Raw genomic sequence first — 22,218 nt, forward strand, 5'->3', positions numbered from 1 at the left:
ATTATATATTTATTCTTTTAAAAAGTCAGGAATCTTGGAGGGTTTTTTGGAAGAACTGAGATATTTGGTGAGCTTTGAAATGAATGAACTTAGAAATGGGGAGAAGTAAGGGACTACTAAATAAAGGGGCCGGTTTGAGTAAAAACTTGGATCTAAATGTATGTTGGTTATTTTCAGGCTCAGATAAATCCTGAAGGCTTTATAAAAGTAGGTAAGAATTGAACTGTAGACAGCTTTAAACCCTGTTATTGATGACTTTCAAGCATAAGAATATCTTAATTAGATGTTTTATAAAGACATAAAATAATTATCAGTGTATACGTTACAGAAATTTTCCAGTAAGATGCCTTTGTGGGTTTTAGATATTTGTATGCTTTTAAAATAAAATGAATCAGAAGATTGTTGTTGTTTCTTTAGAAAAAGAACTGTAAATTTTGACTTTTAACCGTTATCTCTCCCCATTTATTCATATCTTTGAAGATGAAAATAGGCTTCTCAGTTTGATTTATTTGTTCATATTTTTTCATATCCTCGGTAATCAGTCTGGCAAATACTGTTTCAAATTATTTCTTGAACAATGGAATAACTGCTTAATTACATAATAAGCATTACTTGTTATACTGTTTGGCCTCTAAGATGAGGAAATAAAGTTTTGTTTTATCTGAAAATCTTCATGTAGGAAGTGAATTGAATTATGGTTAAAGGATAAGAGTTGTAGAGCTTCACAGATGAGTAAATAAATGTTTCAGTCTGGTCTATCTGAAATAATTAAATGCAAATGTTAGAGTGCTAAATTAAAATTTGTTGCAGAATAGTGTCTGATTTTAGTGTAGTATGAAGTACTGATTATTTCCATTGTGAAATATTAATATATTGTGATATTAGGTCAATAATATCATGATCTCTGTGTATTATTTCCTAGTAAGTGAGATGTCTCCTTTCTAACCATGCTATGAAGTTCATTAGTTTACTCATTCAAGTTTTTGTCTACTAGGCTATTATAGATATGCAATGCTGAACAAAACAAATACCCTGATTATTGTTTAGTGGGAGAGGAAGTATTAATGAACATCAAAATAAGTACATATATAATTGTGATCAAGTACTCTGAAGGAAAAGGGAATTGTCTACATGAATTTTCTGAAGCTGGAAAGTGCACCACAAGTTCAAGAAGCCTCCCTAAAAGGCCCTGGTGGGAACTGGGAGTGAGGAGGGTTGTAAGATACAAAATGAATCTGGTGAGATAGGCAGGAGTCAGATCAGGGCTCTGTAGGCCATGTTAAGGACCTTAAAGTTTATCCTAAGGTAAGTGGAACGCTTATTAAAAATTTTAAAGCAGGTTGGATGACATGATCTGGTTTGTATTTTAAAAATATCACTTTGGCTGTTGCATGAAATGTGGAGTAGAGAGAGATCAGGGAAACCAGAAGCCTTAATTAAAGGCTGTAACATTTTCCCAAGTTGGAGATAAAATGATGGCTTGTTTTGAACAGTGGTAGTAGAGAAGGAAGTGAACAGATTAATTCAAAATATATTTTGGAGGCTGTGGTTATGGATTGGATATGGAGAGAGGTTGAAGGGAGGATTCAGCAAGAGCAGTTGGTAGGAGAGGATCACTAGAGTAGGAGTTGGTGGAGGCAGGGGAAAACAGATCAAGAAATCAGTTTGGGATGTATTAAGCTTGAGATTCCTCAGTCAAAGAACATGTTCAAACAGATCCTTAGATATGTGGTTCTGCACCTCAGAAGAGAAAGGTCTGATCTGGAGCATATTTAGGTATTTGGATTATAGGCATATAGATGGTATTTTAAGCTTGAAATTGTAGGGAGAGAATGACTGAATCAGAATAAGACCCATGGCTGAGCACAGAGGAGCATCAACTTTTAAGAAGTTTGATATAAGGGGGGAGCCAGAGGTACTGGGAAAACTGGGAAGACCAGGGTTACAGAAGCCAGAAGTACTATATTAAGGAACTTAATGGCTGAATGATAGTTGAATGATAGGTCAACTAAAACAATAGGATGTCTGTTGGCTTTAGCAACATGCAGATCACTAGAGATCTTGGCAGAGGGGTGGAGTGTGGGAAGTTGGAAACAGTAGAGTGTTAATTAGTGACTGGATGCATTTTGGAAAGTAGTTTGTCTATACAGTATATATTAAAATTGAAGATGCTCCTACCCTGCAACCCTGCAATTCCACTTGTAGGTGTCTATTCTAGAAAAACTCTTGCTCGTTGGTACAGAGAGATATGTATAAAAGTGAGCATTACAGCATTGTTTGTAATAGCAGAAAAAGGGGAAACTCCCTAAATATCTAGGGAGTGGATAAGTAAATTGTGTGGATACACAACAGTGAAAATAAATGAACATGGATTAACCTCATAATGCTGAGAATTAAAAAGACTCAGAGTCTTTAGACTATACCTTTTTTAGCAGTTGAAAAACATGCAAAACAATTCAGTGTTTTATTTAGGTATACCTATGCGTGTGTGTGTGTGTGTGTGTGTGTATATATATATATATATATATATATAGTAAAAGTATAAATAAATTTATGGAAGGGTACACAGGGGACTTCACTCTAATGTCAATGCTGTATTTTCTAAGGTAGTTTGAGGGTAACTCAAGCACTCACTATTTTGCTCTTACAATTTTTTGGGTGACTTTTTATAAAATGAAAGGCTTCAGAGGAAGTAGAGAATCACCAAGAGTCCTCTTGAGAAGCTTGGCCATGAACAAGAATAGAGAAGATAAAGAGTGATAACTGGAGAAAAATACAGGGTCAGGGCTTGCTTTTTTAAAAGAAGAATATGTTTGAGTGCTGATGGAAGGGATTCATTAGAGAGGCAGAAGGTGAAGTTGCTGGAGAAAAGTCAGTAACCGATGAAGGCCTAGGAAAAGGTAGCAAAATGGTCATAATTGTTCTTTGATAGAAAGAGAGATACTTTTATAATCAGGGGAAAGACGAGAATGAATGCAGATGCTAGTACTTTGAAAGGTGATGGTTGGTTGATGAGAGGATTTTTCTGGTTTTTTTTTTTTAAAGACACATTTATTCAGTGTCACGATCAGACTATTACATTTAGCAATCAACAGCATGGGTGCAAAAAAAAAAAAATCTACATTAAAACCCTTTGTTGGAATGCTTTACACTTTCCACAGAACAGAAACTAAAAAAACCTGTTATACAATTAGTCACAAATATAGTCCTCGAATTTTTTACCCATTAATATTGTCTAAAACATGTCTTTGTAGCTGATGGGCCCTGCCCCCACTGTGCTTGGCTGAGTTCACAAATCTGTTGTAACTTGTAGCTTCCCTGTCACTTCTCTGGCTCTCCTCTCCTGCTAAGCTTGGTTTCCTAGAAGTAATTAAAACCTTCTGCCACCACCAGAGCCACTGCTGCTGCTGGGACCGCCATAGCCATCTTGGTTTTGTGGTTTGGCAAAGAATTGGCTTCCACCACAGGGACCAGAGCTGCTCCAAAGTTTCCTCCTTTCATGGGTCCAAAATTTGAGATTGATTCTTGTGATTGCTGAAATCACTGTAGCTTCTGCTTCCTCCAAAATTGCTTCCATCATTACCAAATCCATTATAACCATCCCCACTGCCACCATATCCACCACCACCCTGGCTGCCACCAAAGCCACCTTGACCACTGAAGTTTCCTCCACGAGCAAAGTTGTCATTCCCCCCAAAACATTCTCTACAACTACCTCCGAAGTTTCTAGAACTGCTTCAACCTCTCTGGCTGAACGAAGCACTAGCCATCTCTTGCTTAGATAGGGCTTTCCTTACTTCACAGTTGTGGCCATTCACAGTATGATGTTTCTGAATGACAGTCTTGTCTAGAGTCATGGCCATCAAAGGTTACAAAAGCAAAGCCTTTTTTTTTTTTGCCTCTGCCTCAGTCAGTCATGATTTCAGTCACCTCAGTTCTTCCATACTGTTCAAAATAATCTCTTAGGTAATGTTCTTCAGCGTCTTCTTTAATACCACTGACAAAAGTCTTTTTCACAGTTGAGTGGGCACCAAGTCTTTTAGAATCTTCTCCTGAGACAGCCCTCTCTGGTTCCACAGCTCCTCATCTACCTCGTGTGGCCCTGCATTCAAGACTGCAGCCACCTCCTCCACAGTGGCACACGTGACAAACCCAAGGCCTCTGGAGCGCTTGGTGTTTGGATCTCTCATCACCACACAGCCTCTGAGTATCCCCATTGCTCAGAATGCCCCTCAGACTCTCATTGCTTGTTTCAAAGCTCAAACCTCCGATAAAGAGCTTCCGCAGCTGTTCCAGCTCTTTGGGAGACTCTGACTTAGACCAGATGACTACGGGTGACTGCGGGCGGGGAGATGTCAACGGTGCTTACTCGGCAGCATACACAGAAAGAAGTGATCTAACCAGTGTATCTCAATTTCTCTCTGATTTTAAATTTTCTGTTTTTAATCTTTGTCTAGTAAGACAAAGTCATTTGTGGAATACAAATTAGGAGGGAGAGTCATAGACTCCATGAAATACTTGTGAGGAATAGGAAACAGAAAGTTAGTAAAATTTCTGGGAAGCTTTGAGGGCCTAGTTGAGAGTGATTGTGAAACACAATTATGAGAAATTGAGATAATATATAAAGATATGATGAAAAAAGCTAAAATAGTACGGAATTATCTTTGCTTCCATGTTTTTCACTACATCATTTTAAACTGAAGGCTATAGATGTCTCATGGGGCAAAGATCCTTCTGTGCAAAGATGACTTTGGGGCAAAGGTCCTTCTGTGCAAAAGACTGTTTGGAACCTGATGTTTTGTTACTGTTGGCTTTGATCTCCAGGTGTACATCTTTGTTTCCCTGCCTTGTAGGAAGCGACCTCTTCAGACTCTCATGGGTAGAGAAATCCTGTCATATGAGGCCAAGAGAAGTTTCTCTACTCTTGAGGCTTTTTGCTTTAACAAATAGTGCATTGTGTTAAAATTACAGCTTAATAGCAGTGTAATAAACTGGATTCTGAAATAATCGAAATCTTAGCTAAAGTCTCATTTTGACATTTGGAGTTTAAGTAATCTGGTAGTTGAAGGGCTCTATTTGCAGTAGGATAGCTCTGAAACATTCATTGAAAAAACATTAACAGGTACTGAACACCATTTTAAACTTTAAAAATTACAAAATTACATAATTTTGTGTCTTTTTAGGAATTTTGTTCATCTAGATTATTTAACTTGTTGGCATACACTTTTTCATTGTATTCCATTATAACCAGTTTTATTTCTGTAAGGTTGGTAATATTGTCCCCATCTTCATGCATCATTTTAGTAATTTGAGTTTTCCTTTTTTCACCCCCTGTTCATTTTAAGTAAAGGTTTGTCAATTTTCTTGATCTTTATAAAGAACTGATTTTTGGTTTTGTTTATTTTCTCTTATTTTTCTGCTTAATTTATTTCTAATCTAATCTGTATTATTTCAGATCTTTTTCCTTGTTTAATATCAGTGTTTATAGTTATAAATTTTCCTTTAAGCACTGCTTTAACTGATCTGATAAGGTTTAGTATAGGGTTTTGTTTTTATTATCTCAAAGGATTTTCTAATTTCCCCTGTGATTTCATCTTTGACCAGTTGGTTGTTTAGGAATGTATTGTTTAATTTACACATATTTGTGAATTTCCCAATTTTTCTTCTGTTCTTGATTTTCTCATTTCATCCCATCATGATCTGAGAACATACTTTGTATGATTTCAATCCTTTTAAATTTATTTAGACTTGTTTCAGGACCTAACCTATAATCTATTCTGGAGAATGTTCCATGTACATGTGAGAAGACTGTATATTCTGCTGTTGATGAGTGGAGTGTTCTATACCTATCTGTTAGGTTTATTTAGTTTATTATCATGTTGTTCAAGTTCATTGTATCAGATCCTGAGAGACTGTAATATTTATTCCATTTGTATCCTTTATCTTTTGAATAGCACCATATTATTTAAATGATGTGAGACCTCAGTTGTTTCTAATAGGGAAACAGGTGGTTTAAGCAGAAGGTGGGGGAGCCTCAGTTATTTAAGGGAATGTACTGGTCTGAAGCTCATCAGGAAGGTCAGGAAGGTAGAGGGAGGGTTGACAAATAATAGTAATCAAGGGTCTTTTTCAGGCTGATAATACTCCTTTTAAAAAAAACAGCTTTATTGAGGTATAATTTGCATCCCATAAAATTCACTTGTTTTTAAGTATACAATTCAGTGACTTTTAATCAGGTTATAGAGTATGCAACTATCATCACACTTTAATTGTAGAACATTTACATCACCCCAAAACAATTTGTGCCCATTTGCACTTTGTTTTACACTTTATTCTTGTATAGTGTTAAATACTCCAACACAGTTCTCATCTAATCCTTATCATCAGATTATGAACAGTTTATACAAAATAAACCTGAGGTTCAGGGAAGTTACTTACCTAAGTCATATAGCTAGTATGTTATATAACCAGAACTAAAAATCAGGTATCCTTAATTGCCCCATTTACTAAATTATAGTGCCTCAGCTGTTTATAGTTCAATTGAAGTTTAGAATTTGCATTACTTTGTTATGGTATTTAAGAAGTTAAGAGATAATTGCCTTTGTTGGGTTTTGGTTACTAGATGTTTTATGTTTGAGAATTTTTACTAGCAAGGTTACCACTCTACATGTAGCTTATCAAATAGTCCTTGCTTATAACTAAACCACCTGAATTACCTATGAGGAACTGTGTTTTGGGAGATAAAGGGTCATCTTGAGGATTAGTAGTACCTTAGCCTCTCTGATACTGATTATGGACAAATGAGGAACTGTCTTCCTCCAAATATTCATCTGGTAATCTGAATTACCTATGAGGAACTGTGTTTTGGGAGATAAAGGGTCATCTTGAGGATTAGTAGTACCTTAGCCTCTCTGATACTGATTATGGACAAATGAGGAACTGTCTTCCTCCAAATATTCATCTGGTAGATAGTTATTGTACATATATGCTCTGAATTATTCCTGATGCTCTCCTGAGATTGCTGTTCTTAACCCCTCTGTCATCTCTTTCCTTTCCCCCTGCAAGAGGTCCAAAGGATCTTCAGAGAAATATAAGTGGCTGAGAAGTGACCTCTTTCTAATTTGTCCAGCTCCTCTATAAATGCAGTTTCATTTGGATGGAGCTGCTAGTTGTGAGTAGATGAGATTTGCAGTGGCAATGGGCCGCAGAGACTGCCTATCAAAGCCAGCCCTCTCCTTCCTTTAGTATGGCGATGTTTAAAAAGCTTATTGATGTGAGAGAGAGAGAGAGAGATTGATTGGTTGATTTGTTGCTCCACCCATTCATGCATTCACTGGTGAACTTCCCATGTGCCCCGACTGGGGATTGAACCTGAAACCTTAGCATCCCTGGATGATAGTCCAACCAGCTGATCTACGCTGCCAGCACCAGTGCAGTGATTTTCAACCAGTGTGCCGCAAGACTTTTTAAAACATACACTACTTGACTATTTAGTCAGGGGCACTGTTGTCATCTTTTCCTTAGATTGTCAAATAAAAAAAAGAATGACAACAGCCAACACAATAGCTGTCCAGTGTGAATGAATCAAAATTATACCTATTTTTTTGTCAGATTGGCAAAAAATATATTTTTTGGTGTACCACAGAATTTTAGTAATTAGTTTATGTGTGCCATGAGATGAAAAAGGTTGAAAAATGCTGCTTTAGTACCCTAATCCCATGTTGTCCATAGTAAAATTCATTTTTGGTCTCTTTGGATACTAGATAAGTGAGAAATAAAGATATAGATAGCACAATGTCTGTAGTATAGTAATTTAAAATTATTTATTTAGGTTAATTATAGTTACCCCACAGAAATAAAGATGGGAAACTCCAGAGAGGCTGAGCAGATGGAGATCAAGGTGAAAGGAAAGAAAGCAGACGGAAACAAATCAAGAGACTTGGAGAGAGTATTAACAAATTGGCAATGCAGCGAGGCTTGCATCCTACTATGAAGGGTTTGAGGAGAGTTTAGGTAGAGCCTGCTGGTAGAGTTTGAGAGTGGGCCTGCAGGAGGAAGCAGATTTGAAGAGGCAGTCAGTAGAGTTAACAGTTAAATATAAAATTTAATCCACCTTATATTACTCAATTAAGATATATGACAAATTAGGAAAAGCATAGTTAGTACATAATAAAAAACTATCACTTTAATAGAAAAATGGACAAAGGATATGAAGAGGCATTTCACAAAAGAAAAAATATGAATGTCTAACACGTAGAAAGATGTAATATAACTATCGGAGAAATTCAGTAGAATGCAATTAACCCTGAGCTCTGTAAGGTCAGGGACCATCTGTGTGTCATTCTCCATTTTATGCCTAGCAATAGTAGGTAGGCTCATATATTTGTTGGGTAAATGAAATAAACAAATGACATTGGAATAATTTTTTTTTTTTTTTTTTTTACCTCTTTGGTGGTATAATTTAAAAAGACTCAGAATGACTAGGTTTAAAAATGGCATGGTTAAAGGGCAGTCTAATACTCTCTTTGTGGGGCTGTCAATTTACACAATCCTTTTGGAAAGCAATTTAGAGATACGTATTAAAATGGTATAGCATATACCCTTTGATTCACCAATTCAAATCTAAAAATTTATCTGAAGCTAAAATAGAGTATGCGCACACACTTTGTAATGTTTGTAACACTAAATTCTGGATACAACCCAGTTATCAGGGGAACTAGTTCATTGTTTATTAAATGAAATAAGAATTGCATGTTTAATAATGTCTACATGTATGACTCTATGTAACTCCTCACAATTTGTTTATTTCAGGGGAGTGAAATTATTGGTGACTTTTATTTTCTACTTTATATTAGCCAGATTAGAGTTTTTGAGCAAAGAGCAAGAATTACTTTTATAATTGGGAAACCAAAACCATCAAGGTTTATCTCTTTTGAAAAGTATGTAATTGGAAGAATACTCTTTATTCATGTTTACAGGAACAGTCAAAATATTTACTGAGGGCCCTAGTCTGTTTGGCTCAGTGGTTAGAGCTTTGGCTCTCAGACTGAAAGGTTGCCGGTTTGATTCCAGTCAAGGGCACGCACCTAGGTTGCAGGCTCAGTCTCCACCCTGGTTGGGGCATGTGCTGGAGGCAACCAATCAGTGTGTCTCTCTCATATCAGTGTTATACTCTCTCTCTGTCTCTCCCCCTCCCTTCCACTCTCTCTAAAAAATCAGTGGAAAAAATACCCTTGGGTGAGGATTAACAAAAAACCCCAACACCACATTTACTGAGGGCCAAGAAAGAAGATTTAGCTAAATAGGGAGACATTCTACAATCTTGTGTATAAAATTGGATATTTAGATTTGTTTTCTTGTGTTTAGCATGTGAGAATATTAGTTGATACATTCTGATGTTAGTTGAGTTAGTTGCATATTCAACACCTGACAATTCTACTTCTGAGTTTTACCCTAAAGAAATAATAAGGTGATCAGTTATATCATATACGTATTGCATATACTTTTTCTCACAATTATGGAAATTCTTCCAAGTTAATTGGCAAAGATCTACCTGGTTTTAATAAACCATAATTTAACCATTTACTTAACCACTTCTCTGTTCTTGAGCATTCGGTTATTTTCCATTGCTTTATCACTAAAAACAGTGCTGCAGTAAATGTCTTCATAGCTTATGACTGTACTTTTATTTTTATGGGATGTAATCCTGTGAGTGAGGCTGCTGGGCTGAAGGATTTATTTTTCTGGTTGAGTGAAACATGGCTTCACCATTTTAATAACTATGCCATCTTGGCTCTTAATTATTGTTGTTATTAAAGAAAACATTGTTTTCTCATTGAATTGGATTTGTTAACTATTAAAATCCTATATCTCTGAGTTAATTTCTAGCCTCTGTGTTAACTGATTCGTTTGTTCATTTCTATGCGCTGTCATGCTACTTTGATAACGATGATGGCTTTGTAGTAAGTTTTAGTACCCATGGTGGCAAATTCTTTTCTTTCCCCAGTGCTAAGTATATAATAGATGTTTGTTGCATATTTATTAAGTTAATAAGTACACTTGGTAAATGATAAATATTAAATGTATTTGGGATGCCCATTTAATTTAGGGAGACTGAAAGTGGCATGTTGATGGTGTCTGCTCCTAGCCGAGAATGGCACTATACTTTCTCAAGTGTTGTAAATAGTGACGAGGAGTTGAGGAGTATTGGATGATCAGTGTGAATTTGGAGGTGCAAGGGGGCACACTTTAGGGATGAAAGAAATACTTGAAGCCCTAGAAAAAAGACAGTTTGATAGTAAATCCCATGGCTGAAAATGCTGAAAAGCACCTATAATGCTCTAAAGTGTAAACTATAGCCCCGCTGGGCATGGCTCAGTGGTTGAGCGTCGACCTAGGATCCAGGCGATCAGGGTTCGATTCCCAGTCAGGGCACATGCCCAGGCTGTGGGCTCGATCCCCAGTCAGGGGCGTGCAGGAGGCAGCTGATCAATGACTCTCTCATCATTGATGTATCTCTCTCTCTCTCCCTTTCCCTTCCTCTCTCTGAAATCAATAAAGACATATTTAAAAAAAATAAAATGTAAACTATATCACTCTTTTCCTTCCATCTTTTATTTTGAAAAACTTCAGACCTATAGGAAACATAATATACATCCATATACCCTTCGCCTATATCAGGAGTGGGGAACCTTTTTTCTGCCAAGGGCTATTTGGATATTTATAACTTCATTCGAGGGTCATACAGAAGTATCAACTTAAAAATTAGCTGTGAAAAAAGCTCCTAGATTTATTGAATTTCAAGTCCTGCCTGTGGTTGCCTTGGCAGGGCTAGACCAAATAATTTCTTGGGTCAGGTGTTCCTAACCCCTGACCTAGATGTACCAGTTGTTAACATTTTTACTGTAATTGCTGCTGCCCTGACCCTTACTTCTTCTCCTCTTGTCTGTCTGTCTTTCCCTTCCTCCCTCACTACACACACACAAATACATATTTAGGTATATATAAACATATTAAGTATATATCCAGGTAGATGCTGAACCATTTGAGAGTTGCAGACATGATAACATTTCAACCATGTATGCCCTAAGAATCAAGGACATTCTCCCACATAACCAAATACAGTTATCACAGTTGAGAAACTTAACAGTGACATGATTACCTGAAATACCTTCAACATTCAAATTTCTCCATTTCCCAGTAATGTCCTTCACAACAATTTTTTTCTCCCCAGATCCAGAATCTGGGAAATGAAGGATCATATATGCATTTGTTTTGTCTCCTTCAATGTAGAAGTAATCTGTAGCCTTTTTTTGGGGGGAGGGTTTCATAATATTGACATTTTTGAAGGGTACAGGCCAATTTTATAGTATGTTTCTCAATTTACATTTGCCTGCTTACTCGTGATTAGATTCAGGTTAATATTTTAAGCAGGAAGAATACCTAAGTGGTGATATGTCTTATGTGCATCATATCATATTGGAAGGCACATGATGTCAGTTTGTCCCATTATTGATGCTGTTAAATTTGATCACTTGATTTTTATTTTTTTAATATATCTTTATTGATTTCAGAGAGAGGAAGGGAGAGGGAGAGAGAGAGATAGAAGCATCAATGATGAGAGTCATTGATAGGCTGCCCTCTGCACTCCCCCAACTGGGGATCGAGCCCACAACCTGGGCACGTGCCCTGACTGGGAATCGAACTGAGATCTCCTGGATCCTAGGTCAGTGCTCAACTACTGAGCCACGCTTGGCCGGGCCGATCACTTGATTAAAGGTAGTGTTTGCTATACTTCTTTAAGGAGTTTTTTCTTTGTAATTAATAGACTGTAGGATGATACTGAATAATGCATCTTCCCCAATTTTCTCACCCAATGATTTTAGCATCCATTGACAATTCTTGCCTCAATTATTACTTTAGTGACTGCAAAAATTTTATAATTCTATTTCTTCTACTTTTATTAGCTGGCATTTTTCTGTAAAGAAGGACTTTTGTTCCCTGCTGTATTTCTCTCTCTCTTTTTTTTTTTTGCTACTATTGCTCTGGACTCAGGAATTCTTTTTTTATTCAATTGGTTATGTTTCATTCTTGTCATTATTCATTTTTGTTGTTGTTAATCCTCACCCAAGGATATATTTTTTCCATTGATTTTTTTTTTTTTAGAATAAGAGGGCAGGAGAGAGAGAAACATCTGTGTGAAAGAGACACATTAATTGGTTGCCTCCCACACTCTCCCCAACCAGGCAGAGACTGAACCTTCAACCCAGGTACCTGCCCTTGACTGGGAATCTAACCTGCCACCCTTCGGTATGCGGGACAATGCTCCTAACCATGGAGCCACACTGGCCAGAGCATCTTTATTCATTTTGAGGCTCATCTTCTAAATCTGACCAGTGTGAGCCCTTTCGGGTTGGTTCCTGTGCCCTTGTGATGCTTTCATCTGTTTTTGAGCATTTTGTTGCCTTTACAACAATATGTTTTAGGCTCACTTTGTATTCTTCCTGCTATAGTCTTGGAATTAGCTATTTTGCCAAGTAAGTCCTGTTCCATTTTAGTGGGGAGTGATGTTAGAAATAAAAATTTGGGTGTTGAGGGTGCTTTTTCTACTGGGATATCACTGCTCCTAGATGCTTTCAGTGGACAGATCTAGAGACTGTATGTATATTTTTTATATAAGCATGAATTCAAAATACGACTTCTAATTTCTAACCCCCAAGGATTATTTTTTTCCTCATTCCATTTTGCATGTCTCTCTTCTCATGTTAAAGACCCCAATTCCCCAGAACTCTCAATATATCTACTCATTATCACTCCCAAGAACAAACCTAAGTTGAAGATTTTTTTTTTGCATTTCTTTTTGTCCATAGACTGTTGTTTGTAATTGTTTGTAATTAATTAATTACTTAACATAAGTATTTGATGGTTTCTTAAAACAGTTTACGTTGAATGATTAAAAATTTTAGGTGGAGAACCCTCATTTTTACTTGACATTTCCCCCCCGTAAAAAGAATGTAGTTTGATATTTATTTAATATAAAAGTTTTGTGCACAGGTAACAAATACAGTTTTTACAAATCTGTTTTGAAAATGTGGTTTATTTGGGTTTCATACTCTTAATTACTTCATCAGTTTTTTCACTTCTTTGCATCTTGTAACTGCTTGGCTCATACAGTCCTGAATTTTAGCTCCAGTCCACTTACACCGGGTTTGTGAAGACAACATAGCTTGCCTTGTTGTCTATTACTACTGTTAGGGTTCCAGTTGCCAGATGTTCCTTCTCCCCAATAGGGTCAATTATGAGCAGAGTGTCGTCAAACACCGCAAAGGAAGTAGCAACTGGATTAGTTCTAATGTTCAAATATCTCTTCTTTAAATTAACTTCTCCTAAAGCAGTTTCTTCATTTATAGTAACTTCAGGCAACTGTACATTTTTTAAAGCTGCTAACAAAGCAAATGTATAGGCATCCAAAATATTTCCATCATAGTCAACACAAATGAGATTACATTGTAGAACCCAAGCAAACTTTCCTGGAGAAATGTGTTAAGTCCTCTTTTTTAATTACCTTTGAATTTTCAGTGGCATCTGCAGTGAACTGGCTAGCCACTTGGGCCTGTTCTCCAGGAGGTCCAGACTGAAATTTCTACAGAGGTGGTAGATCCACGTTAGGAATAACATACCCTTTATCAGGGGCATCTGTTGGTGGTACTGCAGATTCCGCAAATTACTGTAGTAGTTTCCAGCTTCACTGGAGCAGAATCATCTACAGTACTAATGGGACCTATGTTCACAGTTGTGGTTCTGAATTCACCAAGTTCTCTTCCATCAGGATGGGAATTCTCTTTCAAAAATCTCATGTAATACTCCAGAGATTCTACAGTTCTGAACCCAGCCGCCATCTTCCTGCCTGTAGGTGCCTGTGCCTGACAGTATTCTTTTCAAAATTATTTTTATCTAATGGTCCCATAGGATTTGTTGTGATATAGTAATTTGCTAATTTTAAAAACTGAATCCTATTTTAGTACAATAGTTGCATCTGTCCCAAGGGATATGTGATACAATAGTTTTTTGCTTGTAAAGCAAAGATGTATTTCAAATTGACTCATTTAAATTTCATGTTACTTTTAAGAGAGCTCAGATTACTGGAATGGTTGCTTTTCGGAAACTTTATTTTACCTTAGGCAGGAGGTATTCATAAAAGACACAGGAGAAAAAAAATGGAGGCTATAAATTAGATGCGAAAATCAGATCAGAAAAAAATTAGAGACTAAGAACTACAACTAGGATATTAGTTCTAAATAATCAGTTAATTTAGTTCTGAGCTTCTTGGCAGTCTTGTTAAAAGAGGAAATACCCAGTTGGATGACTTTCATTGTTTAAGAAAAGAAAACCAAGTTTTTTGTAATTGTATTATAGGAAGGATTTCATTGTGGGAATCATACCTATTTTTGCAGTAAATGTACAAGTGTTTCTTGCATGATTATTTTAGTGCTGTTGAATGCATAAAATTAAATCATAGTTTAAAGAAGGCATTTCTGTTTTCTGATCTTTCAGGAACTGAATTTAGGAAATGTAAGGAAATCGTTAGTTAACATGCCCCTTAGACTCTCAAATACAAATAACTGTATGTCACAGCACAATAGCTCAGGAGGTCTGTTTGAAACTTGATTGTTAGTGATATACAATTATTAGTTGTTTCAAGTGAGCTGGAGGATAATACATGGTCTTTGGTTTTATTCTCTGAATACTAAAGCATAGATGTTTTAGGGTATTTATATTAAAGAAAGATTCAAACGCTTTTTGTAGTTCTGTCTGGTGCTAAGTACTAGGGAGACCCTAGAAAGCACACACTATTTCCATACCTCAAAAAGCTTATTTTCTTTTCTAAGTTTATTAGAAAATTTTACAAATAGTAAACAACTTGAATACACATTTGGAACACTTAGAATACTTCAAAAAATATTAAATGCAAGGTACTAATTTTGCAAGTCAGAAAGTTTTATCTTTGAATGTTTACTTGTACTGTTCTGACCAAGAGTATATTGGTTTTGCTGTCCATTCTGATTTTACAGTTAAATTTTCCCCAATCTTTATTGACTTCAATTTTCTGATTAGGTTTGATTTATGAATCATAAGTCTAGAAATGTGGCACAAGTATAACTTGATTTTTCCCTTTGGCCTCCAACAGGACTTTTTTATAAAATCAAAATTAGGACAGATGGTTTAATCTATATTCAGGGAAGAGTGTTGCAGAGTCCCTGGTAATTCCTTGTCCCAGGGTTTGAAAACCTTTTTCATTATTATCTATTAACCAAAATCCCTGCTGCTGTGAAACTATTTTCCTTAGTTTATTCTTAGTGAAAACACAACATACCCTTATGATTATAGTAATGACACCCTCATTTTTCCCTTCACTCTAAAAGACTCTTTCTTCTTCAACACAATTTCGACTACTTTTACTAACCCAAGTTAATTTTAGATTCTATTGCTGAAAGCCTCAGCTTTGCCATTTATTGAGGTGTTAATTGAAATATTAATGTATTTAGAGCAGAAATGTCGTTTTTTAGGGAATCTAGAGCAACAGCAAAGCTGAGGTCAAACTGCCATAAGGATGGACACCAAGGAAGCTGTGTTTGGGACAAAAAGAAATCAAGATAAGGTAGATGCAAAGTAGAGAAAAGCACTGGACCCTGGGGGGTGGGGGGTGGTAGGTGGGAGTGGGTTGTATGCCTCTAATGGCAAAGAATAGTTAGATTTCTGAAGAGGAAGCCATGGAAGGCTTATAGGAAATATTAAGGATTTGGGTTTAAGTACTACTTTCCCTCTGAATGTATAAGTTTTAGCTGACTTTTAGCTAGCAGAATACTTTAAAAGTTGATAAGGTTAAGTGTTTCAATGGGGTGGTATTAATTGATAAAACCATTTCCAAAACCCAGCTTCAGCACTAATGCCTGTTATTGCTTGGAAGTCAAAAGGGAATATCCGTTTGAAGCATTAAACTGACAAAATCAGTACAGAACATTTAATTTTTCCTTTTCTTTATGTGATATAAAGATTGCGTTTTTCTCCATAGCAACATGAACCGTGAAGACCGGAATGTGCTGCGTATGAAAGAACGGGAAAGGCGGAATCAGGAAATTCAGCAGGGTGAAGACGCCTTCCCACCTAGCTCTCCTCTCTTTGCTGAGCCATACAAAGTTGTAAGTTGTCCTCTGAATATTTCCCCTCAATACTATGATATTTTTGTTTTTAAAATGTTTAAACTTGAGTTTTTATATTAGAAAAGAGTTATGTATACTATTTCCTCTGAATGAAATGTACTTTGTTGAGGTACTTTTATTGGAGTATAACATGGGTACAGAAAAGTATACAAATTGTGTTATAGCTAAAAGAATTTTCACAACATGAACAACCTGATATAATTAGTACCTAGATCAAGAAATAGAGTATTACTAGGGCCCTAAAGTCATTGTCATTGCCCACCCCCCAATTGCTACCTATAATTTTGAAAATGTGATCTGGATTAGCTCAAACATTCATGTCTATATTCTTGGCTCTACTACTAACTCTGGGCAGGTATTTCACCTTTCTAAGCCTTAAATTAAGTTAAAATTTTGTCAATCAACCTTCATTGTCTGCTCTTTCTTAGGTTCTTTGGGTATAACATCAATCAAAGATGAATACAGTTCATAGATTCTTTTGTTTCTGCCTATTTTTGCTTTCTTGGTTAACTAAGTTTCAGTGACTTACTAGTATGTTTGAATAAATTTATCTTCAGTATCAATCTGTTTCTTTTGCTGTTATCACATATTATCTGATTTTCTTTCTAATGTATTTAAAGCTTAATTAACAGTATCAGATTTAGATTAAAGCATGTTGTCAGAGGTGTTCAATAAATAGAACCAATTGCTATTTTTATAACTACCATTGTACTTGATTTGAGATTACATAAAACACTGAATGATATCACTTTGATTACTAATGTAGCTGTGGTAGCCACAAATGTCTCTAATATTTGATTTGGCTTTGTGTTTCATTTGAACTATTTTTACATTTTAAAGACTTATATTTTGCATAATAGCTATAATACAATGTATAGCAGCAGTATTGACCATTATTGGTATACAGTATGAGATTGAGAGTGTGTTAGACTTTTTTCTCATGAAATACAAATGTAACATATCCTGGCTTTACCTTTAAAACATTTGGTGTTTATGGAAACCAAATGAGATCTGTAAAAGCCATGTATTCAGAGCTTCTAAGGATTTTCTAATTAAAGGCAGTTATACTGACATGATTTATATGAGCGTAACACAAAACCTGGGATTTGGGATTAGTGATTAAAATCATACTGCCATTTATTTTATAATTACACTGTAATGAATTGGATTTTATTTCTAATCTTTATGTTGTCTATAAATTGCTGTATATTTCTCTCTCTTAATAGGGATCAGACTGATTTTCAGATAATGTAAAGTCGTTACCGATTCATGCCAACCTCAAAATAAAATAGTGGTAGCTCAGTCTTGATTTCCTTTTTAATGTAATTGGTAAACTTTCTTTCTTCCATGTGTATGAATATGAAAGAGTCCTAAAGCTTGGAGACATCTTGAACTTTCTTATTATCCAAGAATAATTCTTGAAGTTTAAATTATGTACTGTTGACTTTAAATATTGGAGCATTCATTGGTCAGAATCAGTAATTAGGATTTAAAACTTATTTATTTATTCATTTAAATTAAATTTATGGGGGAGAATTTTAAACTTTTATCAGTAGATTTTCCATGCTTAATTTGTGGCTGGAACTTTTATTAACTTAATGAATCAAAGTGACAGAGGGATTAAAATTTAAAAAAAAACAGCTGGGTATAACTTGTTTCACTAAATTTTTGAATTATTAGGAATATAATGTTTTCCTAGACTGTCAGTGTATGAGTGTTGACTGATCTGCTGACCTGGAACTTAATTACGTAAAGGCGGATTACTTTTCCTGTTGTTTAAAAGATTTTCAGTCTGTTTCAGTATATTTATTGGTGAAATTTGTATTTTTTCCTTCCTGGAATCTATTATATATATATATATTTCTCAGTGTCCTATAGAATATTTGTGTTTTATCATGAATGTTTTTCACTTTCATGAATTTTTTCACCATAAAAATGACCTATCTGGAGTTTGCTTTGAGATGTTAACCTTAAAATATGAAGAAGGACCCTTTCCATTTGAAGTTTGGAAAGTCAGTTTTAGAAGCATCTTTTATTTCCAGTTATGCTAATTGTATAATTATATTTTACATTTTTTTGTAGACTAGCAAAGAAGATAAGCTATCAAGTCGTATTCAGAGTATGCTTGGAAACTACGATGAAATGAAGGATTTCATAGGAGACAGATCCATACCAAAGCTTGTTGCAATTCCCAAGCCTGCAGTACCACCGTCAGCAGATGAAAAATCTAACCCAAATTTCTTTGAACAGAGACATGGGAGCTCTCATCAGAGTAGCAAATGGACTCCAGTAGGACCAGCACCCAGCACATCTCAGTCTCAGAAACGTTCCTCAGGCTTACAGAGTGGACACAGTAGCCAGCGGACCAGTGCAGGTGGCAGTGGTGGCAATAATAGTAGTAGCCAGAGGCATGACCGTGATTCATATAGCAGTAGTGGGAGCAGTAGCCGGAAAAAAGGCCAGCATGGATCAGAACACTCCAAATCACGCTCTTCCAGCCCGGGGAAACCCCAGGCTGTTTCTTCATTAAGCTCCAGTCATTCCAGGTCTCATGGGAATGATCACCATAGCAAGGAACATCAGCGTTCCAAATCACCTCGGGACCCTGATGCAAACTGGGATTCTCCTTCCCGTGTACCTTTTTCAAGTGGGCAGCACTCAAATCAGTCTTTCCCACCTTCATTGATGTCAAAGTCCAGTTCAATGTTACAGAAACCTACTGCCTATGTACGGCCCATGGATGGACAGGAGTCCATGGAACCAAAGCTGTCCTCTGAGCACTACAGCAGCCAATCCCATGGCAGCAGCATGGCTGAACTGAAGCCCAGCAGCAAAGCACATCTCACCAAGCTGAAAATACCTTCCCAACCACTGGATGTAAGTTACCCATTTAGAACTTTTGACATTGTGACTGTGTGAAGCAGTTTACCATGAAATTATTGTTGAACTTCAAGTGTCCATTTGTTTTAATAGTAAGAAATGTAAAAGTTTAAAGGAGGACTTGTGATTGACTCCCAAGCGGTGCATAGAGCTGCTCACTTCCCCTCTTGGGCAGTAGAGAAAATGTCATTCACTGTTTCAAACAATAAAATGATGAGTCGGTTATAGAATAAAAGTATGATGTATGAGTATGTTAGATTTCCTCCTTTTGATCTATGAATATCTTAGATTTCCTCATGCCCAGGTGGCCCAGCGTTTTCCCATACACCAAAAGGTTGCGAGTTTGATCCCCGCTCGGGGCTCAAAGATCTCCCTCACATCGATGTTTCTTACATTGATGTTTCTCTCTCTTTTTCTCTCATCCCCTCCTCCCTCCCTTGCCCCCCTCCTCTTCCTAAATTCAATAAACACATCCTCAGGTGAGGTTAAAAAATTAAAGGTAATGGTAGTAGCTGAAAATCACAGCTCATAGCTTAAAACATTTGTGGGGGGTGGTCGGTGTCAGGTATAGGTAAAATGCTTTTTCGAGAACATTTGAAAATCTTTTCTTTGGCCCTGAGAAACTCATTGTTCATGGCATTTGTCATCTAATTACTCCTCTGAAGAGAAGAAAGTGGTAATTTATTCTTTCTTCAAACAACATGATCCTTAGAATTAGACTTGAGTTCAAACTCCCGCTTTTTAATTCCTGTTTGTGCCTTAAAATAAACAACTTCCACATTTAAGAAAGGCTATGTAAAATGTCCATCATGTTCCAGACAAGTAATTTTTCAATAATACTGGTTTTATTCTGTTTGTTAGTTTATGTGAAATGATGTACCTCAATGTCATGTTTTTGGTGTTTTTTGTTTGTTTGTTCATTTTTTGGTTAATTCTCATCCAAGGATATTCTTTCCATTGATTTTTTTTAGAGAGAATGGGGGGGGAGATAGAGACATCGATATGAGAGAGACACATCGATTGGTTGCCTCCCTCGTGTGCCTCAACAGGCTGGGGATCCAGACTGCATCCGAGGTACGTGCCCTTGACTGGAACTGAACCTGAGACCCTTCAGTCAATGGACCAACGCTCTAACCACCAGCTAGGCCTCATGGGTTTTTTGCGTATAAATTTTTAAATATTTTGACAAGCTGCTTATCTGAATAAATACATTTAAAAATTATTTCTAGTCTAAGTATAGGAAAGATATTTTAAAGCTTTTGAAAAATATAAAGTTTTAAAATTATGTACAGTTTGGTGATTAAAATTCTTTTAGTTTTTGAAAAATTTGTATTTAAGAAAATTAGTTCAAAGACTCTAATTAGTGTTCTGATGTGGAGTGGTGGGATCATAAGTACTTCTTTAAACTGAGGTTTGTTTCTAATAATTTTCTTGACTTTGTGCAACAAATGATAAAAATCTAATAATAACTTCAAATCTAATATGTGTTTCTTCTTTCTTAAGGCATCTGCTTCTGGTGATGTGAGCTGTGTAGATGAAATTCTTAAAGTAAGTTGTGTGTTTTCTTTTTAATAGGTTCAACTCTCTTATTTAATTATGCTCTGCCACTCTCTTACCTTCTTTCCCCTCTATTTCACAAAGGATCTGAAGCAACAGATTGCTCACATGTATAACTTGATTATGTCCATCAAAAATAATTGACTATTTATTATGCTGATAGTCATACTTATGTTCTAAATCACTTGGTTTGTTTACTTTTCTATTTAAAGAGCAGTTTTTGTTTTTAAGTAAAACAAATTTCAGTCTTAACTGTTCCCCTTAAAAAGAGGAAGGAACCAAATATAACTGTACTTTCTCAGGTTTCTCTGTTAATAATTTGAAGTGCTAAAAAACTCAGTAGTTACAGTCAAACATTGAAAATAGCTTGCTTTGTAATTCATCTGCACTACTGATCAAATTCTACACTGAAAGACCTCCTCTGAATAATGCATATTTTGAGTGTTTAATGGAATATGTTTAAAGTTGATACATGACCAAAAAGTATATTCCTCCATTGAGAAAAGAAAAAGAGGAAGTCCAGTGATATATCTCAGTATCATGGTATATTTTGTATATAAATTTTCAAATTTTTTGACCAGCTGCTCACTTGCATAATTACATTTAAAAATTATTTCTAATCTAAGTGTAAGAAATATATTTTAAAGATTTTGAAAAATATAAAATCTTTTATATTCTGCTTTTGACTCAATAGAGAAAAACCATCAGAAACATATTACTAGGACTTTTTGGAAAAGCTCCTAAATTTTTGTGTCTGCACTTGGCATTTCGTTATGGATGCTTTGGAAAGACTACTTGCCCTGGCTAAGACTACTTGCACTGGCTGCGTTTGCTTTACTCTCCCCTCCTCTCCTTTGGCCCACTATAACCTCTCTTTTACCTCTGCCACTCCATGGAATCTGTTCTGTAACGTTATTGGAGACTTTATTTGAATACTCTGCTCTTTTTGCTGTTTTAAAGAATTTTTATTTTTTCCTCTGGAAACATTCTTCCTTTCATGACTGTTGATATGCTTCTTTGTTTTTATTTACCAGCCATCTTTCTTATCTTTCATTCTCTGCCTTTGGGGAACCTTGTGTCTTCTCTTACCTTTTAAATATGGGTGCATTTTCTAGCCACCTCTTTTTGCTCTTTTAGTTGCTCTTTTCTCCTTTTTTTTTTTTTTCTTTATCAGACAGCTGTTCAGTCCTTCTCTTCTGCCTTGGTCTCCTTTGGGTTTTGGTTTATGTCTCTTAGTTGTTTTTTTAACTGGCTCTCCATTTGGATTTCTCCCTGCTGCTTCAGATTCAACATGACTAAATTTATCAGATTTCCTTCCATTAGTAGTACCACCATTCTCCCATGCTTATAAGTGTAGAATTCTAATTATCTGTCATTTCTTTCTTTCATGTTCTACTTTATCACAGAACTACTTGTAGACTTTGAAAATTCCTTGTAATAGTCATTCATGCCTTTATTTCCGTTTCTGTCATCTTGGGCTTCAGTAATTGCAGTGTACAGTCCTCACTCTGCGTTTCTGCCTTTCAGTCTCCCTGCTCATTTGTCTTCCGTATTGCTACCA

The 22,218-nt window shown here is 36.0% G+C and overlaps 1 protein-coding gene and 2 pseudogenes across 3 annotated transcripts in view; 1 reads left to right on the plus strand and 2 right to left on the minus strand.

Annotated features, from left to right (window-relative positions):
* AFF4 (ALF transcription elongation factor 4) overlaps positions 1-22,218 on the plus strand; it is a 78,118-nt gene that overhangs the window by 8,458 nt on the left and 47,442 nt on the right. For 2 of the 3 annotated variants that reach the window (XM_087816384.1, XM_087816386.1), the window contains exons 2-5: positions 15,567-15,658; positions 16,073-16,199; positions 18,303-19,097; positions 20,604-20,648. In XM_087816384.1, coding sequence (XP_087672510.1) covers positions 16,077-16,199; positions 18,303-19,097; positions 20,604-20,648 — 963 coding nt within the window. In that variant the 5' untranslated portion in view covers positions 15,567-15,658; positions 16,073-16,076. The remainder of the gene's footprint in view (positions 1-15,566; positions 15,659-16,072; positions 16,200-18,302; positions 19,098-20,603; positions 20,649-22,218) is intronic. The other variant, XM_087816385.1, reaches the window with a different exon arrangement.
* Positions 3,361-9,980, minus strand: LOC107525414 (heterogeneous nuclear ribonucleoprotein A1 pseudogene; annotated as a pseudogene).
* Positions 13,096-13,898, minus strand: LOC107525406 (exosome complex component RRP43 pseudogene; annotated as a pseudogene).

The sequence above is a fragment of the Miniopterus natalensis genome, chromosome 4 (genome assembly GCF_054644295.1).
Source record: "Miniopterus natalensis isolate mMinNat1 chromosome 4, mMinNat1.hap1, whole genome shotgun sequence".
Classification (NCBI taxonomy): Eukaryota; Metazoa; Chordata; class Mammalia; order Chiroptera; family Miniopteridae; genus Miniopterus; species Miniopterus natalensis.